The sequence below is a fragment of the Meleagris gallopavo genome, chromosome 20, assembly GCF_000146605.3.
Source record: "Meleagris gallopavo isolate NT-WF06-2002-E0010 breed Aviagen turkey brand Nicholas breeding stock chromosome 20, Turkey_5.1, whole genome shotgun sequence".
In the NCBI taxonomy this organism is placed as follows: Eukaryota; Metazoa; Chordata; class Aves; order Galliformes; family Phasianidae; genus Meleagris; species Meleagris gallopavo.
The window spans coordinates 8911103-8933246 of record NC_015030.2 but is presented as its reverse complement, the minus strand read 5'-3'; the positions used below and the strand labels follow the sequence as shown (position 1 = coordinate 8933246).

The 22144-nt window shown below is 44.0% G+C and overlaps 1 protein-coding gene across 1 annotated transcript in view; it reads left to right on the top strand.

Annotated features, from left to right (window-relative positions):
• Window positions 1-22073, top strand: part of HLF (HLF transcription factor, PAR bZIP family member) — a 29100-nt gene extending 7027 nt beyond the window's left edge. The window contains exons 2-3 of the mRNA XM_019621777.2: window positions 17863-18083; window positions 21802-22073. Coding sequence (XP_019477322.1) covers window positions 17863-18083; window positions 21802-22017 — 437 coding nt within the window. The 3' untranslated portion in view covers window positions 22018-22073. The remainder of the gene's footprint in view (window positions 1-17862; window positions 18084-21801) is intronic.
• Window positions 22074-22144: the final 71 nt, after the last annotated feature.

The following is a 22144-nucleotide window of genomic DNA, read 5'->3' as shown; positions in this document are numbered from 1 at the left end:
GATTGGTGAAGGATGGGGAATGGTTTAGAAACATTCTTCCAATTAGCCTTAGGGAGCTCAGCTTGCTATAAATTCTTTGTTCTGGAACGTGGCTGTGGACAATAGGTCAAAGATTAAGTAATTCATTACAGAGCTGGTTGGTACTCCTGAATGTAATAAACGAATGAACAGGGCTTTTCATCCATAGCAAGATCCATTACTTTGGGTGGCAATGATTGGACCTTAGTTTTGTTTTTGAAATGCTTTCAAGATTCCTCACTCTCTTAGTCCTTGTATGCAGACAGTGCTGTGTTTGAGGTGATCTGCTAAATGCAGGGATTGTGATAACGGGGAACAAATTAAAAGTGGTCTAACTGTAACTGCTTATAACTTGAGATTCTAAGGAGACAAGGAAAGAAATTGGAGATTGCATTTTGGAAAACTGAAAGAACAATAATGTGAAACTTCTAAACACAGAATACTTTTGCAGAGCTCTGTTTTCTGGGGCATCCAGAGCTTAAACACAAGTTAATGAAACAGTAGTACTAAACCTTCTTGTAGAAGCCTGCTTTACACAAGGCTGCAGAATATAGAGCAGACTCTGCATGAGAGGGACTGCACTGAAATGAAGGAAGTGATTTCAAACAGTTCAGGCACTTTCACAAGCTCACTGGTGCAAGATTTGGAAGTGAGTCTTACTTCAGCAAGGAGTCTGTTTCAAAAACAGCTGTGTGCTTAGCTTCTAAAGCTTAGTAAGTGGAAACCAGGCACTTGAGAGTAAATCCTGTTCCTCATCAAAACGGAGAGGGTTAAACTGACTTAATTTGAAGGACCCTGCAGCAATCAGACATACCACTGTTCCCTTTTGTGCTGCATAGTGGAGATACAGATGTTACTGACGTCTGCAATCCCTGCAGCTGTGGTCTCATCACAGTGTGGGACAGTCGGTCGTTTTATGTACGTAAATCTTGCAGCTCTGTTGGTTACAGCCATAGATGGATGGGGTTTCTTATTTTTGCCTGATTTGCTGTGAAAGTGAACCTTATCCATTCATCCTAGGTGTGTGTGGCCTTTTGCATGTTCTTGGTCATAGTTCTTGAGTAATTGTCTGTTTTTAACCAAATGTGGCAAGAGAGTGGGAATTTGGAAGGAATAATTACATTGCTGAAATTTCTTGAAAGTAGATGGCTGGATAGGATAGGAATATGTTAGTGTGCAGGGGAGCTGTGGGGATGTAAATGTGCATTTTCTATATCAGAGAATTTACATAAGACCTTTAAAATGCTTGATGTGCTTGAAATGCTTCTGTGAGAGCTGACACCCTTACGGATACCATGAGGTGTTGATTCACTTTGAGAAACCAATCTGCAAGAAGCTGGGTTTTATTTACTGGGAAGGGGTGCAGTTGTCCCAAACGTCTTTCCACCATTATTCTTCCTTGAAAATCCTCATCTCCTTGAGTCTTGCCGTTACATGACACTAAGGTTTCATTTAACAACAGAAATTAGAAAACCAGCTATTGGGTTTGTAGGCAGAACCCTGACGGCACTAAACTCAGGTAACGGAATGATCTTGATCCTCTCTAAAGTTGAACAACTTTAGCTAAAACCTGAACTTTTGTGCGACCTTGCTGTATCCTATGCACCCCAGCTCCGCTGCCCAACTTGAAGCTCCCTCGCAGTCAGACAGGTTTAAATTTGAGGCCTGTTATCTTGTTGCAGTTATTGCAGTATCGCACGTGGGCAGATGTCCAAGTGACCCTGTCTATGTGCCTTGCCATTCATTCTCTGCAGCGTGTTTCTGCACAAAGCTCCCTTCTATGGCTTGTGCTTATCAGTGTAACTTTCCAGCAGAGTCGGAGGCAGAGGTGGGTTAGGAGTGAGTGAGAAACATGGGATGGTGAGAATGGGCTAAAGATGTTCAGGGATCAAGAGAAAAGTAGGTCATGGCAGGGTATGTGTGCTCAAGGAGGAAAGGGGGAGCGGGAGCGAGGGGAAGACTTGTTTTCCTATTGGCTTTTCAAAGTTGTGCAATGTAAGAATTGGATTAACCTGATATGACTTTGTTTTTCTGCCAGATTAGATATGTTGAGTTTCTTGGCATTGTGAATTGTACAGTACATTGTGTGCTGTAAATATGGGTGTGTCGGGGTAAAGCTGTAATGACACAACATGCTTGCAGTATAATACAGCACTGCTGGGTGGACTCTCCTGCTCCCTTAGCACCCCGTTCCCTCTACCCTGAGTGCACACACTTGCTGGGACATTCAGACATCTGTTAGAACAGAGTTCAGCTCTTTGCTTCCAGCCCAGCATCGGGATGTTTCAGTCCCTTTTTGGCGTGGTAATACTTATCTAAGTCCTGAAACTCCATTTTGTCTGGCACTGGCATCACAAAGTGGTACATGCTGTATGAAGTGACTTTTAAAATAATTCTTTTTTAAAGCTGCACGAAAAAGACACTAAATAGTTGCATCTTGCTTTCTTCAGATTAAGTTAAAGCTTAAAACAAAAAGAAATGGTAGCGTATCTCAGTAGTGTAAGTCAGAGACGTTGCCTCGAGCTTAGCTTTGGATGAGTGAAAATTCAGACACAGATCTGAAATAACTGCAAGCACTGAGCTTCCTGCTGCTTGAAGTTCATTGTTTTGGATGCATTAAGTAAAATTTTCACAGCTGTAAGTATTTGCTCAATTATTTTCTTGTCTTCCTTACTTTGTGAGATAATTTAATTTGCTGTATCCATTTTCTGTGCTGAGCTATCCCCACGGAGGAGCCCAGTTCCCTTTGTTTACCACAGGTTGAGGGGTGGGGTGATGGATGGCTTCCAGCTCAGACAGTGAGCAGATAGCTAAGGATGGGTGATCAGAATTGGAGCCCAGTCAGCTGGTGAGCATCGCTTTGGAGACTGGGAAGGACTGGACTTTGTGGGGTGAAGCTGAGGATACCTTAGGATACCTTTGTTTCATTCCTATTCCTCCATTTCCAGCTTTCCTCAGGGCTGCAGGTCATAGAGGCTGGTGGGTGGCACCCACTGCATAAGGGCCTGCCCTTTGTGTCAGCATGAGTGCAGTGAAAAAGGAGAGATTAATTCCCCCCTGTAGTCAAGTCTCTTTTCTTTGGAGAGAAGAGCATAAATATAAAATATGGATTGAAGTCAGAGCCCAAAGTTTTTTGCCATGTCACTTAACTGCACTGTTACATTTCCTTTCTCTAATTCACGTAGGGGAAAAAATGGCGTGTGCTGATGCAGGTTTTCCTGAAGTGGCATTAGGCTGTTCCTTATGGGGGTTGAGTCATTTGTTAATAGTGGTACAAATTGAGCAAACCGGAGCACAAGATTGACCTGAACACCTGCATGACTTAGCTGTATCCTTAACTGGGGGAATTAGCAATGAGTGTAACATGTTTCAAGTTAACCCACATACCCACCTTTTCAGAAGGTTGAATCACAGGCCTGCAGTAAGTTACAGGCGTTGGACAGCTGTGGTTTGGGTGTCTGTAAAACACCTTGGCTTAGCTGGTGCTTCAGCAGTGAGAAAATCAGAGGCCAGTGTTCAAACCCTGAGACCTGACATCCATCATCCAAAATCACATGGCTGCTGCAGAGCGGCTGATCTCCATGGGACTGGACTTAGTGCCAGATTTAGGCAACGCTTTTCCAAACTCTCTTATCTGCTTCAACATGGTTAAAGTCACTGTTGAACGTCCTGGTAGTCTTTAGAAGCGAAGCTGTTTTGAACATGTGAAAAGAAATCGTTAGCCAAGTAGAGGGAAGGAGCTGGAGGTATAATTGTCAACTCGTGTGAGTCTCTGATTTCAGCAGCTGCTGCACGTGTCTAGGTTATCAGTTTATTTCTGTTAGAAAGTAAACAAATCTCACTTTTCTTATGTACCCTCATGAGTGCTTCATCTAAGTTGCTGTTATCTGCAGCAGGGATGTACTTCTGAGATCTTGTGTTTGGAGGCTTTTCTTTCTGCTTCCACACGCTACGTGCTCTCAAGTGTCACGTGCACCCTCGATGCTGGCCAGGGATGCTGTTGATCTCTTCCAGAGTCAGTTATTTGAAAACATAATTATCACTACTATCAAAATACACCAGCTTATCACTGGGACAGCTCTTAGCCCATTATACCCTGTATGGTTTGGGGTTTGATTCCCTTGGCCAAATTTTATCTCTATTTCGTAAATGTTCCTCTATGGTCAGTGCTATTCCCTGGTAGCTGTTTAAGTACTGTCAGCAAAATCTGAGCCTTTGGGTTATGTCCTACCATCACATGCACACCTTTCCTTTACTGGGCCTGACTCTCCTGAATATGGGATTTGAAGTTATTCAGCATTTCACTCTTGTGAGCTTTCACGAGAAGCTCTCATAATCCTTTATCATGAAGAATTTACTGTTTCCTTCACAGTCAGCTCCTTTCAAGGGCTACATGCCCAAGAAGTTGGTGATATTTATCTCCTGTGCAGCCTGTGTGCATGCACAGTGCTCAGCATCCCTGCAGGATGTGCTGTGCCCCAGGAGCCCAGGTAACACCTGCATCAAGGACAGCTCTGCCAACACGTGTTGAAGCAAAATCCATGAGTGATTCTTCTGCTGCCCTTCAGTTTATAGCCCATGGCTTGTTGTTTCCCACTTTCTCACGTTTTCCCAAAGCTGCTGGTGTGTACAGTCTGAAGATCACATTTACCCAACACAAGGAAATCAGCTTGGCCTGACTGGCTTCTTCGTCACGTGGCTGAGAATGTGTTCACTCTGTTCTGCCAGACTATGGCTAGCTGAGCAAAATACAGTGAAGCTCTGGGCTCCTGGCCAAGCTTTTATTTCACTTTGGAGCTTACAGCCACATATTTGCTGTTTGGCAGGACATCCACTGGGGTATATTTGGATAGTAATCTAGCATTGTTTTGCTGCCTTTTTCTTTTTCTGTTTTTTTTAATGCACAAGTATAGTCCCAGCACTCACTTTGGCTGCTCTGTGCACCATTTCTCAGTGTGCACCGTTAGGTACGTGCACTCAAACTTGTAGTTGTGACCTTTGCTAAATACAAGTCAAAGCAATTAACTTTCTTTTATTGAAAAATTCTGGATGTCCTACTCTTTGCCCCCCGTGTGCCGATAACAGAGCTATGTTGTTACTCTTTCCAAGATCAAAAGCTTCACTAGGGTTTGATTGAAGTCCAGCTATGGAAGGAAGCAGCTTTGCTGGAGCTCTGAAAATAGCTAATTGTTAAAATAATAAAGTCTGTCCTTGAGTGTCTTTGTAATCTTTAAAACTATGGTTTGGGGGAAGAGGGTGGTTTTAAAGTGAAAAGATTAGCGAAGATCTTGGAAATGTGCTCTTAGAAGAACAAGTATCCTGCTCTGAATGTCATGCTTCAGTTCTCTTCTCTACCCCAAGCTTGCCTTTCTCTGATGCTGTTCGCATGCAACCTGGCTCTGGAAGGAGAATAAAGCTGGATTTGATTTTTTAACAGTATGGAATGCGTATGGAAGGCTCTGGGTTTGGGGGATATAAAGGTTTTGTGATGCAAACTCATTTATTTCTCTGAAACAAAAATGGGCTTTTCAAAATTACAGCATGTTTTAGAAAGTTGGCTCTATGTTTAAAACCCCAGTATTTCTGATGGCACCCTGGAATGAAAAAATGGTACAAAAACATAAGGCTTAGGAAAGGGGTGCAAACAGCATCACCAGCAGCAGCGTTGGAGGAGCAGTTCCAGCTTTACAAAGGGGCACCTCTTGGAAGGCTTTTAGTTGGTTTGTTTCGTGTAGGCAGAACTCAGCCTGCGAGTCTGGTTTTGCAGTTACTGTGAGCAGATGCACACAAGCAAAAACTTACATGTGTTTCCCCAGATCTGTGCGTTCTTCTATGGAATGTTCAATGAAACATCCATTTACAGATGTCTTCTCATAGGGCCTCCTGCATCCTGAGAGAGAAGAGCTGGCAGGAAGGAGCCGGGACGTGAGGCTCAGCTGCTGTCAGCCTGCAGCACTCCAGGCAGGGGAGCTTTCTTCGTGGGGTCAGAACCCAGCTCGTGTAAATAGCCATTTATCAGTGTCACTGTTCAGTTAATTGAAACATCAGGATGAATAAACAGGAGTCAAGATGGCAGTACGGAGGTGCTAAACGAATCTTCTCCAGTATTTTGCGCTGATTGCTATAGATGCTGCTTTGGTGATGGCATATTCAAGACTTAATGGAGTTCTGAACTTAAAGCAAGATATTACTAGGGTTTCTCTGTTTCTTTTTTAATGCTATGTGCATAGCTACACATCTTATATAGGACAGTTTAAATCCCTGTGTGAAAATCAACCCTCTTGTACTTTCTCTTTAGACAGCTGGACTCAAAAACACTAATTACTTGAGTAGAATCTTTGCATTATACATAAATGGTGTTGAGTATTAACCTCAGAGGAGTGTACAGATCCAGTGAAGCTCTTCAGTTTGTCATATGAACCTTTAGTTCTAGAATTTTCTTAGCTCCTGGAACTGTTACTTGTTAGAGTCTTGTTTTTTTTGCTCTCTGTATTTTATTTAGTCTTTATTCATTTTCCTGAACATTTTTGAAATCATCTGTTAATTCTGTCCATAAGATAGTTTTATGTCCTTAAAATATCTTGCTTAACATAGCTCAGTTCTGTGCTCCTACTGGACCTGATTGGATCCTCGGTGTGCAAACTGCTTCGTTGCCTTCTGAAAATCTTAGTTGTGAAAAAGCAGCCTTAGCCAGGGGTGCCTTGTTGGTCAGCTAAAAGCTGTTTATAAAGCAGCAGCTTTAACCCACTCAGAAGTAGCCTTGCCTGATCTCTAGGAGCTGCTGAAACTCATCAAGCAGGTTCCTGCTAACCAATTAGCCAGTTAAGCAGAAAGAGGAAAGGTATTTCTCCTGCTTGTTTTTTTTTTCCTCTTTGCAGAGTTTAACCCATTCTTCCCCAGACTTCAGATGTTGTGGATGTTTGTAACACTGAAATAATAGCAAGGAGAGCCAGAAGAGGGTTAGGAAAGGGGTCTCTGATCCTGCAGGGACGGAGCTGTGTCAATGTATGTCCCTCAAGTGTGCAGAGACATGCAGTTTCGAGTACAAATCCAGAGTGCTGCCATTCTTAGCTGGAGTCCTACCTAGCACTCATCAGCTGGCTTTTTGTCTTGTCTTGTAATGAAATCTTCACTTTTACTCCCAGTTCCCAACTCAATAACGAGTGTTCATCGCTGCCAGGACAAATCTGTTGGTTCCCAAACTCTCCCGCTGTGTCTTGATTGGAAGACTTAAATTGCTTGCTTACATAATAAATGGTAGAGATAACATGACATACAAAGAATCTCCTTCTAGAGAGATTTTAAATACGTGCTCAGGTGATATCAGACAGCTTGGTTGTCCACATCTGACCTTCTCTTAAACTGCTCGTTAAGATGGGTTGTGCACCCGACAGTTTTAATGGCTGTCAGTGCTACGTGTGTCTGTGATGAGTTCAGAGGGATTGTCAAGTAACAGTGCAGTTGTCAAACAAGTAATTTTGCTTGTGATTGCTGGAAATGGTAAATGGGTGGGTGGAATATGGTGAAGAAATATTCTTAATTGTAGTAGGGAATGGAAAGATTAAGTGACTTTCTTGACTGCTATAACAAAGAATAATTTGGTGAAGATTCCTTCTTCCTTCCTATTGTCCATCTGATGAATTGGCTTCACAAGCAGCAAAATCGCTGGGGGTTCTCTGACACAGATTGAGCCCTTCTTCCAGGAAATCAGATTTCTCTGATTCACATTGTTTTCACCAAGCTTGTTAGTAATACATGTCTGAGAATAATACATCTCTGCCAAATTTGTTTGAAATTGCCCAGCAGTTGAAAAAGCTGGGAGGAGGCTCCACAGGCGTGCACAGCCCAATCACACAGAACTCATCTCTGTTAGGAAATTGAGTTGCAAGTACCAGGCTGCTGAAATGCAGCTTGTGGAGTGACTGACAGACAGGCAGACTGTTTGATATCTTAACAGTGTACGTAGCCTTACCCATGGTCACAGAGCACTGCTCCTGCCCACTGCATTGAGTACCCAGAGACCTCATCCAGGCACTGAAGTGGAGGCAGGTGAGGCTGGACAAAGTTCTGGTGTTACTGAGCTGGGGAGCTGCAAGGCAGGGTGCCACCTCATGCCCAGCACATTTTGAATTGGGTGAAAATAAGGCCTCTGCTTCCATAGGCACCTCTGCCAGGCCACAGGTTAAGCAGCTGATGTATGCAGGGTGAACCACATACTGTGTGCGGTGGATGGGAAGTGCTGGGTGTGAGTGGTGTGGAATGTACATACGTAAATGGGCCTGGGTATGAGGAGGCAAGGTGTTTCCACCTGTGAGTGGACTAGTTACTTCTGGTGTAGTGCACAAGGATGCAGTTTGCTTCTGCAGGAAGAATGTGTTAAAGGAGGCACGAAGCACCTTAATTGTGAGACCTGCTCTTGAATTATTTCCAAGCCTCTGGAGCACCATAGATCTCATCAGTGCTGGTTTCTTTTTCCCTTCTGGGTACGTAAAGAGAGAACAAATAAAAACCTTACAGGCTTTGCTGCATTTTAGAAGTATTATTTATATGGCGCAACTCTGTTTTCTGTAGTTTTTTATATCCAAAATAGAGAAGGCTGTAGAATAGAAGAAGAACTGCATATCTGAATTTAAGATAAAATAAGATGATCTCCCTGACAGAGTCAGTAGAAATGATGTGATATGACAGTTGCTGTAGCAACACCACCCACTTCATGAAAATCAGAGTTAACAGGAGTGTAAAAGGTAAAGCCCACATAATTTTCCAAGCCTGTGAATCGCTGCTGCCCTCAGCTTGCACTGCCTTCCAACTCTCCAGTGTTTCTCTTTTCACTTGGGCACAGATGTACCTTCTGCATGGCCGATCCCAGATTCAGCAGGGCTGTGTGGTGGAGCCCGCAGCAGCTTTGCATCTGCATGACCCACTGTGAACAGAGGAGCAGAACGTGTGGGATTGAGGCCCCTCCAAAAATCCCCTGGGAAGGTTTGGACAACAAAGTTCTATAAGGCCTATGCTGTACTGCAGCTATTCCAGGTAGAGAATGCAACCACCATGTTAAAAGGGTGCGGGATCATCCAGCTGTGGGAGTCAGCTAACAGGAAAGCAGTGTTACTCTTACTGCAAACTGTAAGAATTGTCAAGACTGAAGGTGCCACAGATGAGTATGTTGTCCCTTCCCTCCCTCTCATATAATCCTGAAATAACAGTGTTGCACAGCAGTGACACCATGCTGGTGGGAGCAGAACACATCTTCTTTTGATCAGTGCGGCACAGAGCTGCTCATTTGGCTGTTGCCAAGTGCCCAGCACAGCACACAGAGGGCTTTGTTTGCTAGCAGGCAGAGAATCGTACAGAATTTACTATATTTGAAGGGGGTAGAATTATCTCTGTTAAAGAAATGCTTCAGTGCCAAGACATTGTTTGAAAGTTGTTCGGTGTGTCTGGATTGGCAACTAATTCTGTAATTTGCAGCTATGGCTGCTGCAAGAAAAATACTGTATTGAAAATAAGTGTATTGTAATTAAGGTTACCATTGGCTTGCAGTTCTCTTAATGAAAATTTTCAGAAAACAGAATCCAGTTTGCTTACATATATTTAAAAAATGCCGACACATTTGTAAAGCTCCCATGAAATGTGAACTGTTAAGTGATTTGCCAATTCGTGTTGTCTTCAAGTTTACATTCAAACAACTTGATATTTTTATGAGTGCTTGGCTGTGTGTGATTGCAAGAAGTAAAATCCTAATTACTTGTGAGTTGGATCAAAATTGAATTGGGTATTTGATGTGCTACAAAAATGTATACTGTGCAGCAGCTACGAAGAAATACAGCCTCCCCAGTAACGTCTGTGTGCAACAGTCTGTTCTCCTGGAATTTTCCCTAAGCCTCGGTTGCGTTCCCTTCCTCCTCTGACCCATTTTCAGACTACATGATGACTGATGCATTCATATACTTCATAATGGAAGTCAGGTCTCTGTCATCCTGTTCTGGTACCCAAGAAGGGGACATCCACACCACCTTTGCTTTCTTTGTCTGTGCTTAGTGAGAATGATGTTAGTATGTAAAAGCAAACTAGGCTCTTGTGCAAACCAAATACTGGTTTTTGCTGTTTTGAAATTTTGAAATGTTGCTGTTCTTTTCTTCCAGCTTTGTTACAGGGTCCTAAAATTAAGTTGGAGAGAAAAGAAAATGCATTAAGTCTTACTTAGAAGGTTAGGGAAAAAAAAACTTGTCCTCATTCTGACATCTCTGCTTCTTAAATTCTGATTATGAAGATCGCTCTCTGTAAAGCTTTAATTTAGTTTTGCCACCTAAAGAGCTTACTTTGTTTTAGTGAACGAGAAATGTAAATAAAATCAAAAGCCAATGAACAGCTAGAGCACATTTGTATTGTGTACAGAACAGGTCAAAAGAGAAGGTGAGATTTGCAAGTTGCTGTAACTCTGCCCGGTGACCCCTTTTTTGTAAGGGATACATTCAGCCAGGGGCTGATAGCATCTGTTGTCTGTCTCTCAGGTCTGGCATTGCCTACTGATGGGAGGAAATGTACCTGGTTCACGTGGCTTCTCCATGCCACTGCAAATCTCATTCAGCTGTGTTTTGATAACACGCCCAAGCAAGATCGGCTTGGGTACTAGAACTGGGTAACAGATACATGACTCATGAGTGGCATATGCTGCCGGGATTACATGGTGGCTTTGCAAGACCTGTTTACTGACTGGAGCGTGCTGTCCTGGATGTTCATTAGCCAAATAGATAGGGCAATATGAGAAGAACTTGCTCTGGAGATTTGCAGAAGACGTTGGCAGTGACATGAATGCAGAACTTGTCGTTCTGAAGGTGGTATTCTACTTAAGGGGAATTTATGGACGCTGTATGAGGCTGATGCCTAAAGCAGGACTCAGTTGAAGTCTACTGTTGGTGGACTGATTTATTAAAGCTGGGTCTAAGGAGGGAAAATCGGACTGCTGTCTCCTTCAGAACAGGTTGACAGTTCTGATGCTTTTCTGGAAGGTTCTCTTTCAGAAACAAATTGTACTTTCTCAGGAACCTTGCTGTATGTGAATAATGTGCCAAAGGATGTCGTGAAGCTCCAACATACCTGAGAACAGCAGAAGTGAAATATGCTTCTAAGCCAAAATGAAATACCTGTATGAGCGTGCTTTCATGCAGTTTCTCTTCCAGCTGTCCCCACTAAATGCCATCTTGGCCTGTCTGTGTAGGAAAAGTAGAGCCCTACAAAAAAGCAGAAAGTCATCTTAGAGGCTTTTCAAGGATTTGAAATGGGAATCCCTGTGCATTGTTCCAAGATCAAGGTAAATCCCTTATTTTCTGTGTAAAGCAGCTGTGCAAGGGAGTTGTTGAGAATGGAAACAATGGCTTTTGGCATCCTGCAGTCTGGCTGTAGGGGCAGGTTTGGGAAGGAATAAAAGTCTGATTTCCTGGGAGCTGTCAGCAATGGGGCCTCACAGAACAAAGTGCTGTCTTCACACAGGTTAAAGAGTGTCAGTCTTAGAGAATAGCAGAGTCGTAAGTCCAGTGGGCATTGTGGAAAATTTCACCTGGTGATGCCTCAGTTACTTATTTATCCCTTTTGAAGGTCACAGGAGGCATAGTGTATTGCATGCACACGGTGCTAACCGCGTGCAGGAGTTGCAAACTGAAGCCCTCAAAAGCCTGCAGACACTGAAACAAAGGCCACATGGGCAGCTCCAGATAGTGCAGCCCCCATCCTTTCTCTGCTCTGAGACACAGGCTTTAATTACATTATATCCTCCTCTTTTTATCCTTTCCCTTTTGAATGCAGAGGTCAGACCAGCTCTGGGTTGAATCAGAGCTGTATCAGGAAGGAAGCGGTTGCCTGTAGGATCTTGGATCTTGACCTCATTTGCTGCAGATGTGAGAGGACACGAGGAACTAAGAAGGAGAAGTCTGGCAGCAAAGAGAACGATTATGTCTGGAGAAACTGGGTTTTGTTACTTTCCTTGCCATACAGTTCAGTAGAAGTCAGTGGCATGAACAGAGAGCACATGGAAAAGACAACCTGATTTTCTCATGTGCCCCCATCTGGCGTGCAGGCTGGCATTGAGCAGCACTGCAGTTTGCAGCACCCCTGCACTGGCACTGAGCACGAGGCAGAGTTGCACGGAGCTGGGGCTGTGAGCACAGAGCTCTCCTGCTCCCTTCCTCTCTTCCAGGACAGAGCACTAGCACTGGGCAGGGAAAAGTTGGCCAGAAATTTGTAACAGGTTCAAAACAAAGTATTTTTGCTGAAACTTTTTCAGGAAGCTGTGGAACCATTCTGGCAGAAACATAAATTGGCACATTCAAATCCAAACAGAATGGCTCAAATCTGGCAAAGGCCCGAGAAACTGAAGACAGCATCCTCTAATGGGAAGTGTCAGGCAGTCTTAGTAAGACTACCAGTCCTGCCTGTAATAATACTGCAGAGGCCCAGAGCGGGAGGCACGCAGTGCTGAGGGGAAATGACAATTCCTTCATAATTAAATGCTCAAGATTCACAAACAGTGCTGGTATTTTTGAAAAGTACACGTTTTAAAAACACTTCTTAACTCTTAGCGTGGGTTAGGAGCAGTGCGTGTGTTGTTGCATTGGATTATGATGATTTTTTTCTGCAGGAAAGGTTTGCAGTTGTTCCATGTTCTGCAGAATCTAGGCTGTGGAGGAAAAGAAACAGAAGAATATCTGTGCTGGCTTGGAGCAGTGGTCGAAATACACTTGTCTGTTGCTTTGGAAGAAAATAAAGCTCCTATAGGAATTGCTTACATAAATGTACCCAAGAGTGAGCTGCATCCTTCACCCTAGGCAGAGTGGCCTTCTTCTCTACCTGTTAGTGCAATTATGGTCTTAATAGCCATGCAGATGTTTCAGGGGTAGAAAGTCACTGAAATCAGATGATAGGAAAATAAAATGTAGCTTATGATGTTGTAACTGAGGAACTCTGTGACCTGTGGATAAATGTTAGCCTCCAGATACTATCCTTACTTTGCTCTCTGGTTGGTTCTTTTGCCTGTCTTCCTTCCTGAGCTCTGCCTTGTGCTGTGCATTGAGTGACTTTGCCTGGAGGCAGAAAGAGTTAATGCAGAAATAGACAGCAGATCAGTCTGGGGCAGTCTGTGATTTGGAGTGAGAGAAGTATCCCAAAAAGCTGGCCAGCCTCCAGCAGGATAAAAGGGAAATGGTACCAACAGAGCAGTGGGGTTCTCCGGAGCAGCTCTGGGTGAGGATTATGTGTCAGTGCACTTCCACACTACATCATAACACTGACATACCCAAGGTGCCTTTAGTTTATATAAAGAAAAGTGATTAGCAAACACCTATTTTTCTCTTTGGGCTGTTCATAAATTGAATGAGAAACTCCTCTTTTTTTTCTCCTTCCACCATTGTATGTGTAAAAAATAGGGGAAAATATTTTTCTTAGAACATCTTCCCTTTCTTTCCTCTTCCCAGCTGCTGTTTTCCAGCCAGCTGCAGAACTGATAAGAAGTGTGGAAGGACTGTGAGAAGGGAGATTTTCTGAAAATCAGGCACATTTCTGTGAGGCTTGAATGATTCAAAACTGAGTTCTACATAATTCATCAGGGATCTCCTGCAATACGAGTAATAAGTCTGTCAAGTAGTGGTACAGTTGAAGAGGTTATTTCCATCTTAGCTCTCCTAGGCACAGCTGGAGGCAGGATGTTTGAAGAGGGGGAAATTACAAGTCAGGATTCCATGACCAAACTCCCCACAACACCTCCATGTTTTGGTTTTATAGGTATACAAAAGTACTGTTGTAAATGAAGGTATATAAAAAAGCTACTGTACTTTTGAATTGTGTATTTTAATTATTGCAAGCAATTAAAAGCTGCTCTTTTCTTACCAGCTGCTCAGTGACCTAAATGACATGAGTGAATGGCTTCGGTCCATTTCTCTTTGAACAAGGAACTGCACTGAAAATATTACCATTACGTTCAGCTTCCTCGCTGGCAGTCTCTGCTGGGAGGAGAAGGACTGAAAGGGTTAGAACAGCCAACTTTCTTTCAAATCCTTCCTTCTGGAAAATTTTCTGCTATTGCTAATATGAGCCAGAGCAACACCAAGAGCATTAGCGAAGGCAAACTGCTGGGGCAGCCGTAGCTGCTGGGGTTGCCAAAACCTGCTGACTTCTCTGCTCTGCCGGGAGCCACCTGGAGCTGCGTCTGTCCTGGCAGACAGTGCTGCTGGAGTGCAGCTCTGTGAGCGGGAAGGTTTCCAGACAAAAGGCCAGTGTTGACATAGTTGTGGTCTCTCCAGGCCACGGTTGAGACACATCACTGGGGTGGTATGAGGGGAAGTTTCCATTAACCATTGTTCCCAGCTTGCTTCCACCACCGCTGTGGAGTTCTGCAGCTGGATTTCCAAAAGAGCTCAGTGCTCAAGAGCTCTCCTTTCAGCAGCTTAAATGGAGGGGCTAAGATCTTTCCAAAACACTTGGCAATCATCAGCCCCCATTGATAACAAAGCTAAGCACATTAAACAGCCCAGCCATTTCACTGTCGTGAATATGTGGCCACTGTTGTGAGTACAGAGTGTTTAAATAATACAGAGACTGGCGGCGAAGGCATCTGGCTGCTGATGCTGAGCAGCAGAGGCTTTACCTTCACCTGGCCTTGCAGCTGGCACTTGAGGCTTCCTCCTTGGCTGAATCCTTGCACATCACAGCCTCTGACCGGCCCTCTCTCGGGATGTTGTGACAGCTGTGAAGCTTGCTGATGTGAGGATTAGTCGGCTGCTAGGCACATGACGTTCAGATTGCTGTTCTTATTTGACCTACCTCTGATTGCAAGGAATTTAGTGCATAAAAATAACACCCTGAACAAATTTGGCAGAAGGATGCACAGCTAAAGTGCCATGAATACAGGGGGAGAGGAGGTTGAAAAGCAGTGTAACATGAGGCTGCATACTGTACTTCTGCAGTAACAGCAGTGCCAAGTCCAGCACAGCCCACGCTGTCGTCTTAGGTTACGACGAGTTCCAGCACCACGTAGATGCAGTGGCCATTAGCCAGTAAACTAACGAAGACAGGTTCCTGGCTTGCATTATTGGCAAAACTTGATAGAATAAATACAAAGATACAAAGTGCCAGGAGTTGCCTAACGTAAAACATTGGACAAGGAAATACTGGTTTTTCTGCCTGGGGTTTCATCCACTCTTATTAACTCTGTTGTGCTCAGTGGAGTTCCTGATCATCTGCAGAGCACACCAGAGCAAACACAGACTGACAGAGGTGTGCAGGTGGTTGGGAGCCTGCGAATCTCTTCCAGCATAATAGTCTTCAGGCTCCTAGGTAATAATGCTTAGCTGTGCACATAATTTTTTCAGGCTCTGCATTAGTGAATAGCAGTCACTTTTACTGAGCCTTGCCTTGAAGGTCCTTAAGGACCTTTAGTACGGGAGCTTGGACTGGGCAAAGCAAAGTTCGAGCAGGTGGGTAAGAAGGCAGGATTGTGGTTACTACACATTCTTCTCCCAGATTACTTAGAAGTGCAATGCTCTTTGTTTTAGTGGTTTGTTGCTTTTTTCACTGGACAAGATGCAATACCTCAATGTCCCATGTTGAAAAAGAGCTCTTACGCCCTTTCCTTCTTTAGTGAGATCTTGTAAAATTTCACTTACAAACCTCATGTAATTGTGTCATATGGCATATTGTAGATAAATGATAATATGTCAGCTGATAACCTGTACCTAGAACTTTAGCAATACTGCAATACCAGTGTTTCTGTTGAGGGCAATTAGAAAGCTGGGGCAAATTTCACAATCTGCATGGCTTTTAGAAATACCCTGCACGCTCACTGAAAATATTATGAGGTATTCAGAGATAGTGGCTTGCTTCATTTTTATCTGCATTACTGAAGTTGCAAGGTTTGTATCTGCATGTTTCTCTATATTGGTCTGTATTAAAGAATATCTGGCTGCTCTGATACAAGTATGCTAACATCAAAGGAAGCTTTCCTGCATTTAATCCTTTAAATAAGCCTGTTTATGCCTGTCTGTGTATCTGGAACGAGATTAGCTATCCATTTAAAGCAAGGTACAAAAATGTCTTGGTTTACTGAGCCTTCTGGGCTGGCTTTAAAACAATTAATAGTTTGGATTTCCCCACCACCGCCTTTGAAGACAGTTTAGCTTAAACACCTATTAGCCAATGTTGTCCCCAGGTCTGACCAAAAAGCCTTCCTGCCAAAGCTGCCCACAAGTGGAGTCCCATTGCCCGTGTCCTGCTGCCTGTGACCCTGGGGTTGGTCTGCACCTGCCGGGCCTCGGCAGGCCAAGCGAGTCTGAGGCATCACCATCCCATAGCTGACCGAGCCCCAGGCCCTGAACACACGGTGCTGCTGGGCTCGGTGAGGAAGGCTGCCAGGAAGCCCAACGCTCAGCACGAGGCCTTGGCGGCAGCAGCCATGTTGTGAAGCACGGGAGGAAACGCTGCGTTGGCGCAGCACGGGCAGATGAATTCTTTCTTCTTGCTCTCTCATACAGACATATATATTAATCAAATAACTTTGATCCTCTTTTTTTCTTCTCCCAGACCCTTACTAACCTTTCCTGGAAGCTGATTTTATCAGTGCTATTTTAAAATGGGAATTACAAAAGACAGGCTCCCTGTTAGAAAGCCTTGGTTTGCACAATGCAATTCCCCGGTGCATTTTCTGCGCAGTTCCAATATTGTTGCTGCAATCTTTTAGATTAAAATAAAACTGCATTGTTAACAGTGACCTTGATTTGGAATTAGAAATGACACTTAATATTTACCATTTTACGCCGTCAATATTACAGATGCAGGCACGAATTAGGAAATGTTATGCAGTCACAGGATGTTTGTGTGGATATTATGAAAGCTATCATCTCTCTAAAGTCAAAGTGAATCAACTAATAGCCAAAATTATAAAGGAATATCTACTTCAATCACAAGTTCTTCTGAAGTCAGTGAAGCTGGTACTTCTGAGGCATGTGAAAACTCCTGAAAGTTCTGCCCATGGGGAAAGGCAGCTGACCTTAGGATCCTATTTTTGGAACCTTTGGTTGAGATTTTAAATTGGAGTTGTAGTGGGAATGCTGCCTGTACTGGGGTTGTCACACTGGAGTCTTGAAGGCTATACTGAAGGTTAAAAAAAGTAGATGTGATAATAGTTCTTTTCTTGCAGTAGGCTCCTTTTAAATAGTTCTTATATACCATTAAAAAAGCAATAAATAGTGTAAATAAGAGTTCTTCCATTTTTGCAGAGTATTATTGTAGCCTGCTATGTTGCCAGTTTCCTTCACCGTCTTTAAAACGTTGCCAGTAAGATTTCTGAGAAAAGAGTTAGCACCTCCTTAGCAGAGAGCTGTAGCACAGCTTGACAGTACACTTTGATGAGATTTTTTTCCTATCGCAACTAATACACCCTCAGATTCTAGAAATCTTTGTGTGAGAATAAGAGGAAAGATTGCAGCGTAATGGATAAGTCAGACCTAAATGACAGTACTTATGATTTGTTCCCGAGGCTGTGATCGTAAGGCACAGGTTGGAGCAGTAAGCCCTCTGCCTGCACTTGAGTGCAGCTCTGCTGAGTTCATTGATCCTAAATGGGCATGTAAGATTAGCAACCAGAATTAGGAACCAGTTTTGAAAAGAACGGCATGAGCATGTCTGGAATATGCACCCTACAGATGGGCAATCTAATATTTGAGCAGAGTTGCTACCAAACTTACAGTGAAAGCTGAAAGAATTATTGGTGTTTACAGAGCCTTTAAAATCCATGTTCAGTGATATTATTTACATAGTTTCTTCTAATATAGGTGAATTTTTCCTTTATTTTTGTAGGTCAAATCTTGCCAACAAACCGAAACACACCAAGTCCTATTGATCCAGAAACCATCCAAGTTCCCGTTGGCTACGAACCTGACCCTGCAGATCTTGCCCTTTCCAGTATTCCTGGCCAGGAGATGTTTGACCCTCGTAAGCGCAAATTCTCTGAAGAAGAGCTGAAACCACAGCCAATGATTAAGAAAGCTCGCAAAGTCTTCATTCCAGATGATCTGAAGGTAAATTGGAACTGGTGACGAGTTTGTTCATACACAGACCCTAAGGCAGTAGTTCTCTCACATACACATTAGGCGCATGAATCTGTTTGCTGATGTAGTGTAAATCTGCCAAACTAAAAGTGACCTTTTTTGTAGAATAAAACTGTCAGTGGTTCTGAGGAGGATTGAGGGGAGGATGTCCCTTATGTGTTAATCAACAGTTGAAATTCGTATCAATATTAATTTCCTTTGTATGCCAGAAACTTCCTGTGTGACCTTAGACAAGCTTAATTTGTCCCATAATTCCCACTTACAAAACAGTCTGATCATGTTTCCTTTTCCTCCACCCTGTCTGGCTCACTGGCATAGTCTGCAAAGTCTTCAAGGAAGAATCCCTCACTCACAGAGCGTAGTCTGTGGAGACAGAATAAAATATGTTTTGTCTTGTTTGGAAGTTTCTTTAGTTCTGTGTTTTAACAACAAATGGGAACACCACACTAAATGCTATTAATTTAAGCGAAAGAATCTAAAACTGTTTAAGGAGAGTCAAAGAAAATAGTTCTGCCAATAAATGTATTTTAGTATAATATTTAAAATATAATACAATAATAATACAGTATTTAAAAAGAGGAAGGACACTTGTTTATGTCTGTCACCATTTCTGAGATGTGAAGAGTAAAAACTCCTCAGAAGAGAGCTGAACAAATTGACTAGCTGATTCAATTTATCAAATAACTGTGAAAATTGTCATTATTTTCAAAGTCCCATTCCCAGCATGTGATTGCCAAGAGGACCTTTTTATCAGAAGGAGTCAATGCAGAGTTTCATCCTGCTGTTGCTCCCCGAGATACAGATTGAAAGCCTGTTGGAAGAGGGAATCTTTGGCAGTGTGTGCAAAGAGGCTGCGCTGCCACGTGTGTGAACTACAGTGATAGATTTAGGGAAAGAAGCTGATGCTGTTTGCTATTTTTATCCCTAAGGATAATGTTGTGCAAGCTAAAAGCAAAGAAAGCACAGTCCCAGTGGTGTTCAGGTAATAATGTTGCTATCACTTTGTAATGTCCTGTGTTTTCATTCAGAAAGGTTTCTCTGTACCATGCGATTATTTTTTCGGGCAAATTTTACTATTTTTGATGCTCTATTGGCATTGCAGTGTACTGTGAGGTCTACCTAAGTAGAGAAGTTCAGTACAGAAATGGCTACACGGATGTAAGGAGAGGGAAATTTGTCTCTGTGTCGTACGTCATTTTGTGGTATCTCCCAGGTATTCTTGCTAGCCAAAGTTAGCTTTTGCCAAAAATGCCTCGTAACAGAGGCAGAAAATTTCATTGCCTTGCATACAGCAGTGGAGCACATAAGTTTTCAGTCTAAGGCTGAACTAGAAATACAGGGTCTCATTTCCCCGAGACAACCACATTGGATGCCCTTGACTCATTTCAGAATGCTTGACCCAAGTGCTGCTTCTGCCCTGGCATGTGGAATGGCTGTTGAGTTCTCAGGGAGGGTAAGCAGATTAGACCAGTCAATCGTCTCTGGGTTGCATGTGATTTTGAAATGCCAGCCTTACCTCTTTTGGGCCTGGATTAAGGGATTTGCCGCAGCAATTTGTTAAAATAAAGATGGATGAAGCCTAGGTGGCACACTAATAAATTGCTTAAAGCTGATTTTTTTGGAGTGGAATGAGATGGGAAATTATAAACAAGATTTGGGTCATAGCTTTTTGCTGCATGCTTGTTTTTAAGAGGATTTTGGCGGGGTCCTGTCTCAATGCAGGTGAAAAGCAATTTAGAGATACACTGGCTCCAAATCATCATTAGTGGACACCTCGCTCAGCTAAAATAGTGTAAAGTAGTTGTACAGTGCTTCTAGCTGTCATTTTGCTCTTGCTTTGCCTTGTGCAAGCAGCAGCATAAGATGCAGAGCAGCTGCATTAGTCTTGGCAGGTTTCCTGCAGAGAGACAGAGGAGTGGGTGGTGTTTCCCTGCTTGGTAGGGACAGATGGCTCTTAGATCTCACCCAGGAGATGGGGCTGTGCTACCATGCTTGGTAGAACAGGAGAGCTGCATTCAGGTCGTAAGAAAATGTAAGCGTATAAACCTGGAAGGATGGTGCTGGGAAGGGAAGTTGGAGCTGTATGGCTCAACCAGGCAGACTGAGGGCTGAATAGCTGTGTCACTCTTTCTTCAGGGGACTGAATTTCACTTTTCCTAAGAGATTCTGCCCACTTTATGTTTAGTGAGTTGTTCCTGAGCTTAATTAACTTTCATGCCAACAGTGATGCTACTTAGAAGAGTGGAGAAATCAGGTGAAATTAAGTATAAAGTTAGAGCCGAAGAAAATCTCCTAGAGCCAAGTCTTTTGGGGCAATGCTTTGGGAATGTGCTAACTTGTGAAACTTTGGAGGTGAGCGAACCTTTTTCTGGCAAATGCTTTATTCTTCACTGTTAGAGCCCATTGCATGAATCTCTTTGTGGATGGTACCAAAGCAGCCGCCCTTGTTTTGCCATTCCTGAGTTGGCTGTGAAGCTGTGCCAAGGAAACCTCTTCCAGTGACTTCCTGTTCTGGTGTGCAAACACGACCCCTTTGGGGTGCTGTAGTGAAAGCTCTGAACAGAGAAAAAAGCCAAACAGCAGAGGATGTGGATGTTCCAAGAGAGCCCCAGGTGTTGGGTAACAAAGAGGAGCAGGGCCATGCAGGAATTAATCAGTACTGTTGAGCAACCACTTGGGAGTCATGGCACACGTAGGTGGATGTGCTAAGTAGGTCAGCACAGCTGTGAGATGGGTCGGACCAGAGTATCGCTTTGGTTTTCCTTGGAGGAATTCATTCTCAGTAGCATGAGAGGGTTTGTGCAAACATTTTGGCAGAAATACCAGCAGACCTCTGTGCTCACAGGGCTGTGCCTGCAGGTCTGTAACTTCTGTCCCTGCAGTGCCCGGCCTTGGCAGGGCTCAGTGGAACATTGAATCAGCGTATCACAGAATCACGGAATCACAGAATGGCCAGGGTTGGAAGGGACATCAAGGATCATGAATCTCCAACCCCTCTGCCACATGCAGGGCCACCAACCTCCACATTTAATACCAGCCCAGGCTGCCCAGGGCCCCATCCAACCTGGCCTTGAGCTCCTCTAGGGATGGACTGGGTATCTACAACCTCTCTGGGCAGCTGTTCCAGCACCTCACCACTCTCACAGTAAAGAACTTCCCCCTGACATCCAACCTAAATCTTCCCTCCCTCAACTTCAAACCATTTCCCCTTGTCCTTCCGTTATCTACCCTTTCATAGAGTTGATTCCCCTCCTGTCTGTAGGCTCCCTTTAGGTACTGAAGGCTGCAATGAGGTCACCCCGCAGCCTTCTTTTCTCCAGGCTGAACAAGCCCAGCTCCCTCAGCCTGTCTTTGTAGGGAAGTGCTGCAGCCCCCTGATCACCTTTGTGGCTCCTCTGGACCCTCTCCAACAGCTCCCCGTCTTTCTTGTACTGGGGGCTCCAGACCTGGACGCAGCACTGCAGATGGGGCCTCACAAGGGCAGAGTAGAGGAGGACAATCACCTCCCTGTCCCTGCTGGCCACCCCTCTGCTGATGGAGCGCAGGATCCCATTTGCTTCCCAAGCTTCAAGAGCAGAGTAGGCAAACTCACAGCAAAACCCGTGGGGCTGCACAGGGAACACAGCCCACCAACCGCTCCTCGGGACGTCTAACAGCTCATTTGTGTCTCCCTGTGTTCACTGAGCAGGACGACAAGTACTGGGCGAGGCGCAGAAAGAACAACATGGCTGCCAAGCGGTCGCGGGACGCGCGCCGGCTGAAGGAGAACCAGATCGCCATCCGGGCCTCCTTCCTGGAGAAGGAGAACTCGGCGCTCCGGCAGGAGGTGGCCGACCTGAGGAAAGAGCTGGGCAAGTGCAAGAACGTCCTGGCCAAGTACGAGGCGCGGCACGGCCCCCTGTAAGGGCAGGGGAGGGGAGCGGGGTATTTTTTCTTTTTTCTTTTTTCTTTTTTTTTTTTTTTGTTTGTTTTCGGTTTGTCGGGTTTGGTCTATTTGTAATAGTATGGACAATGTGTTTCCTGTTTGATAG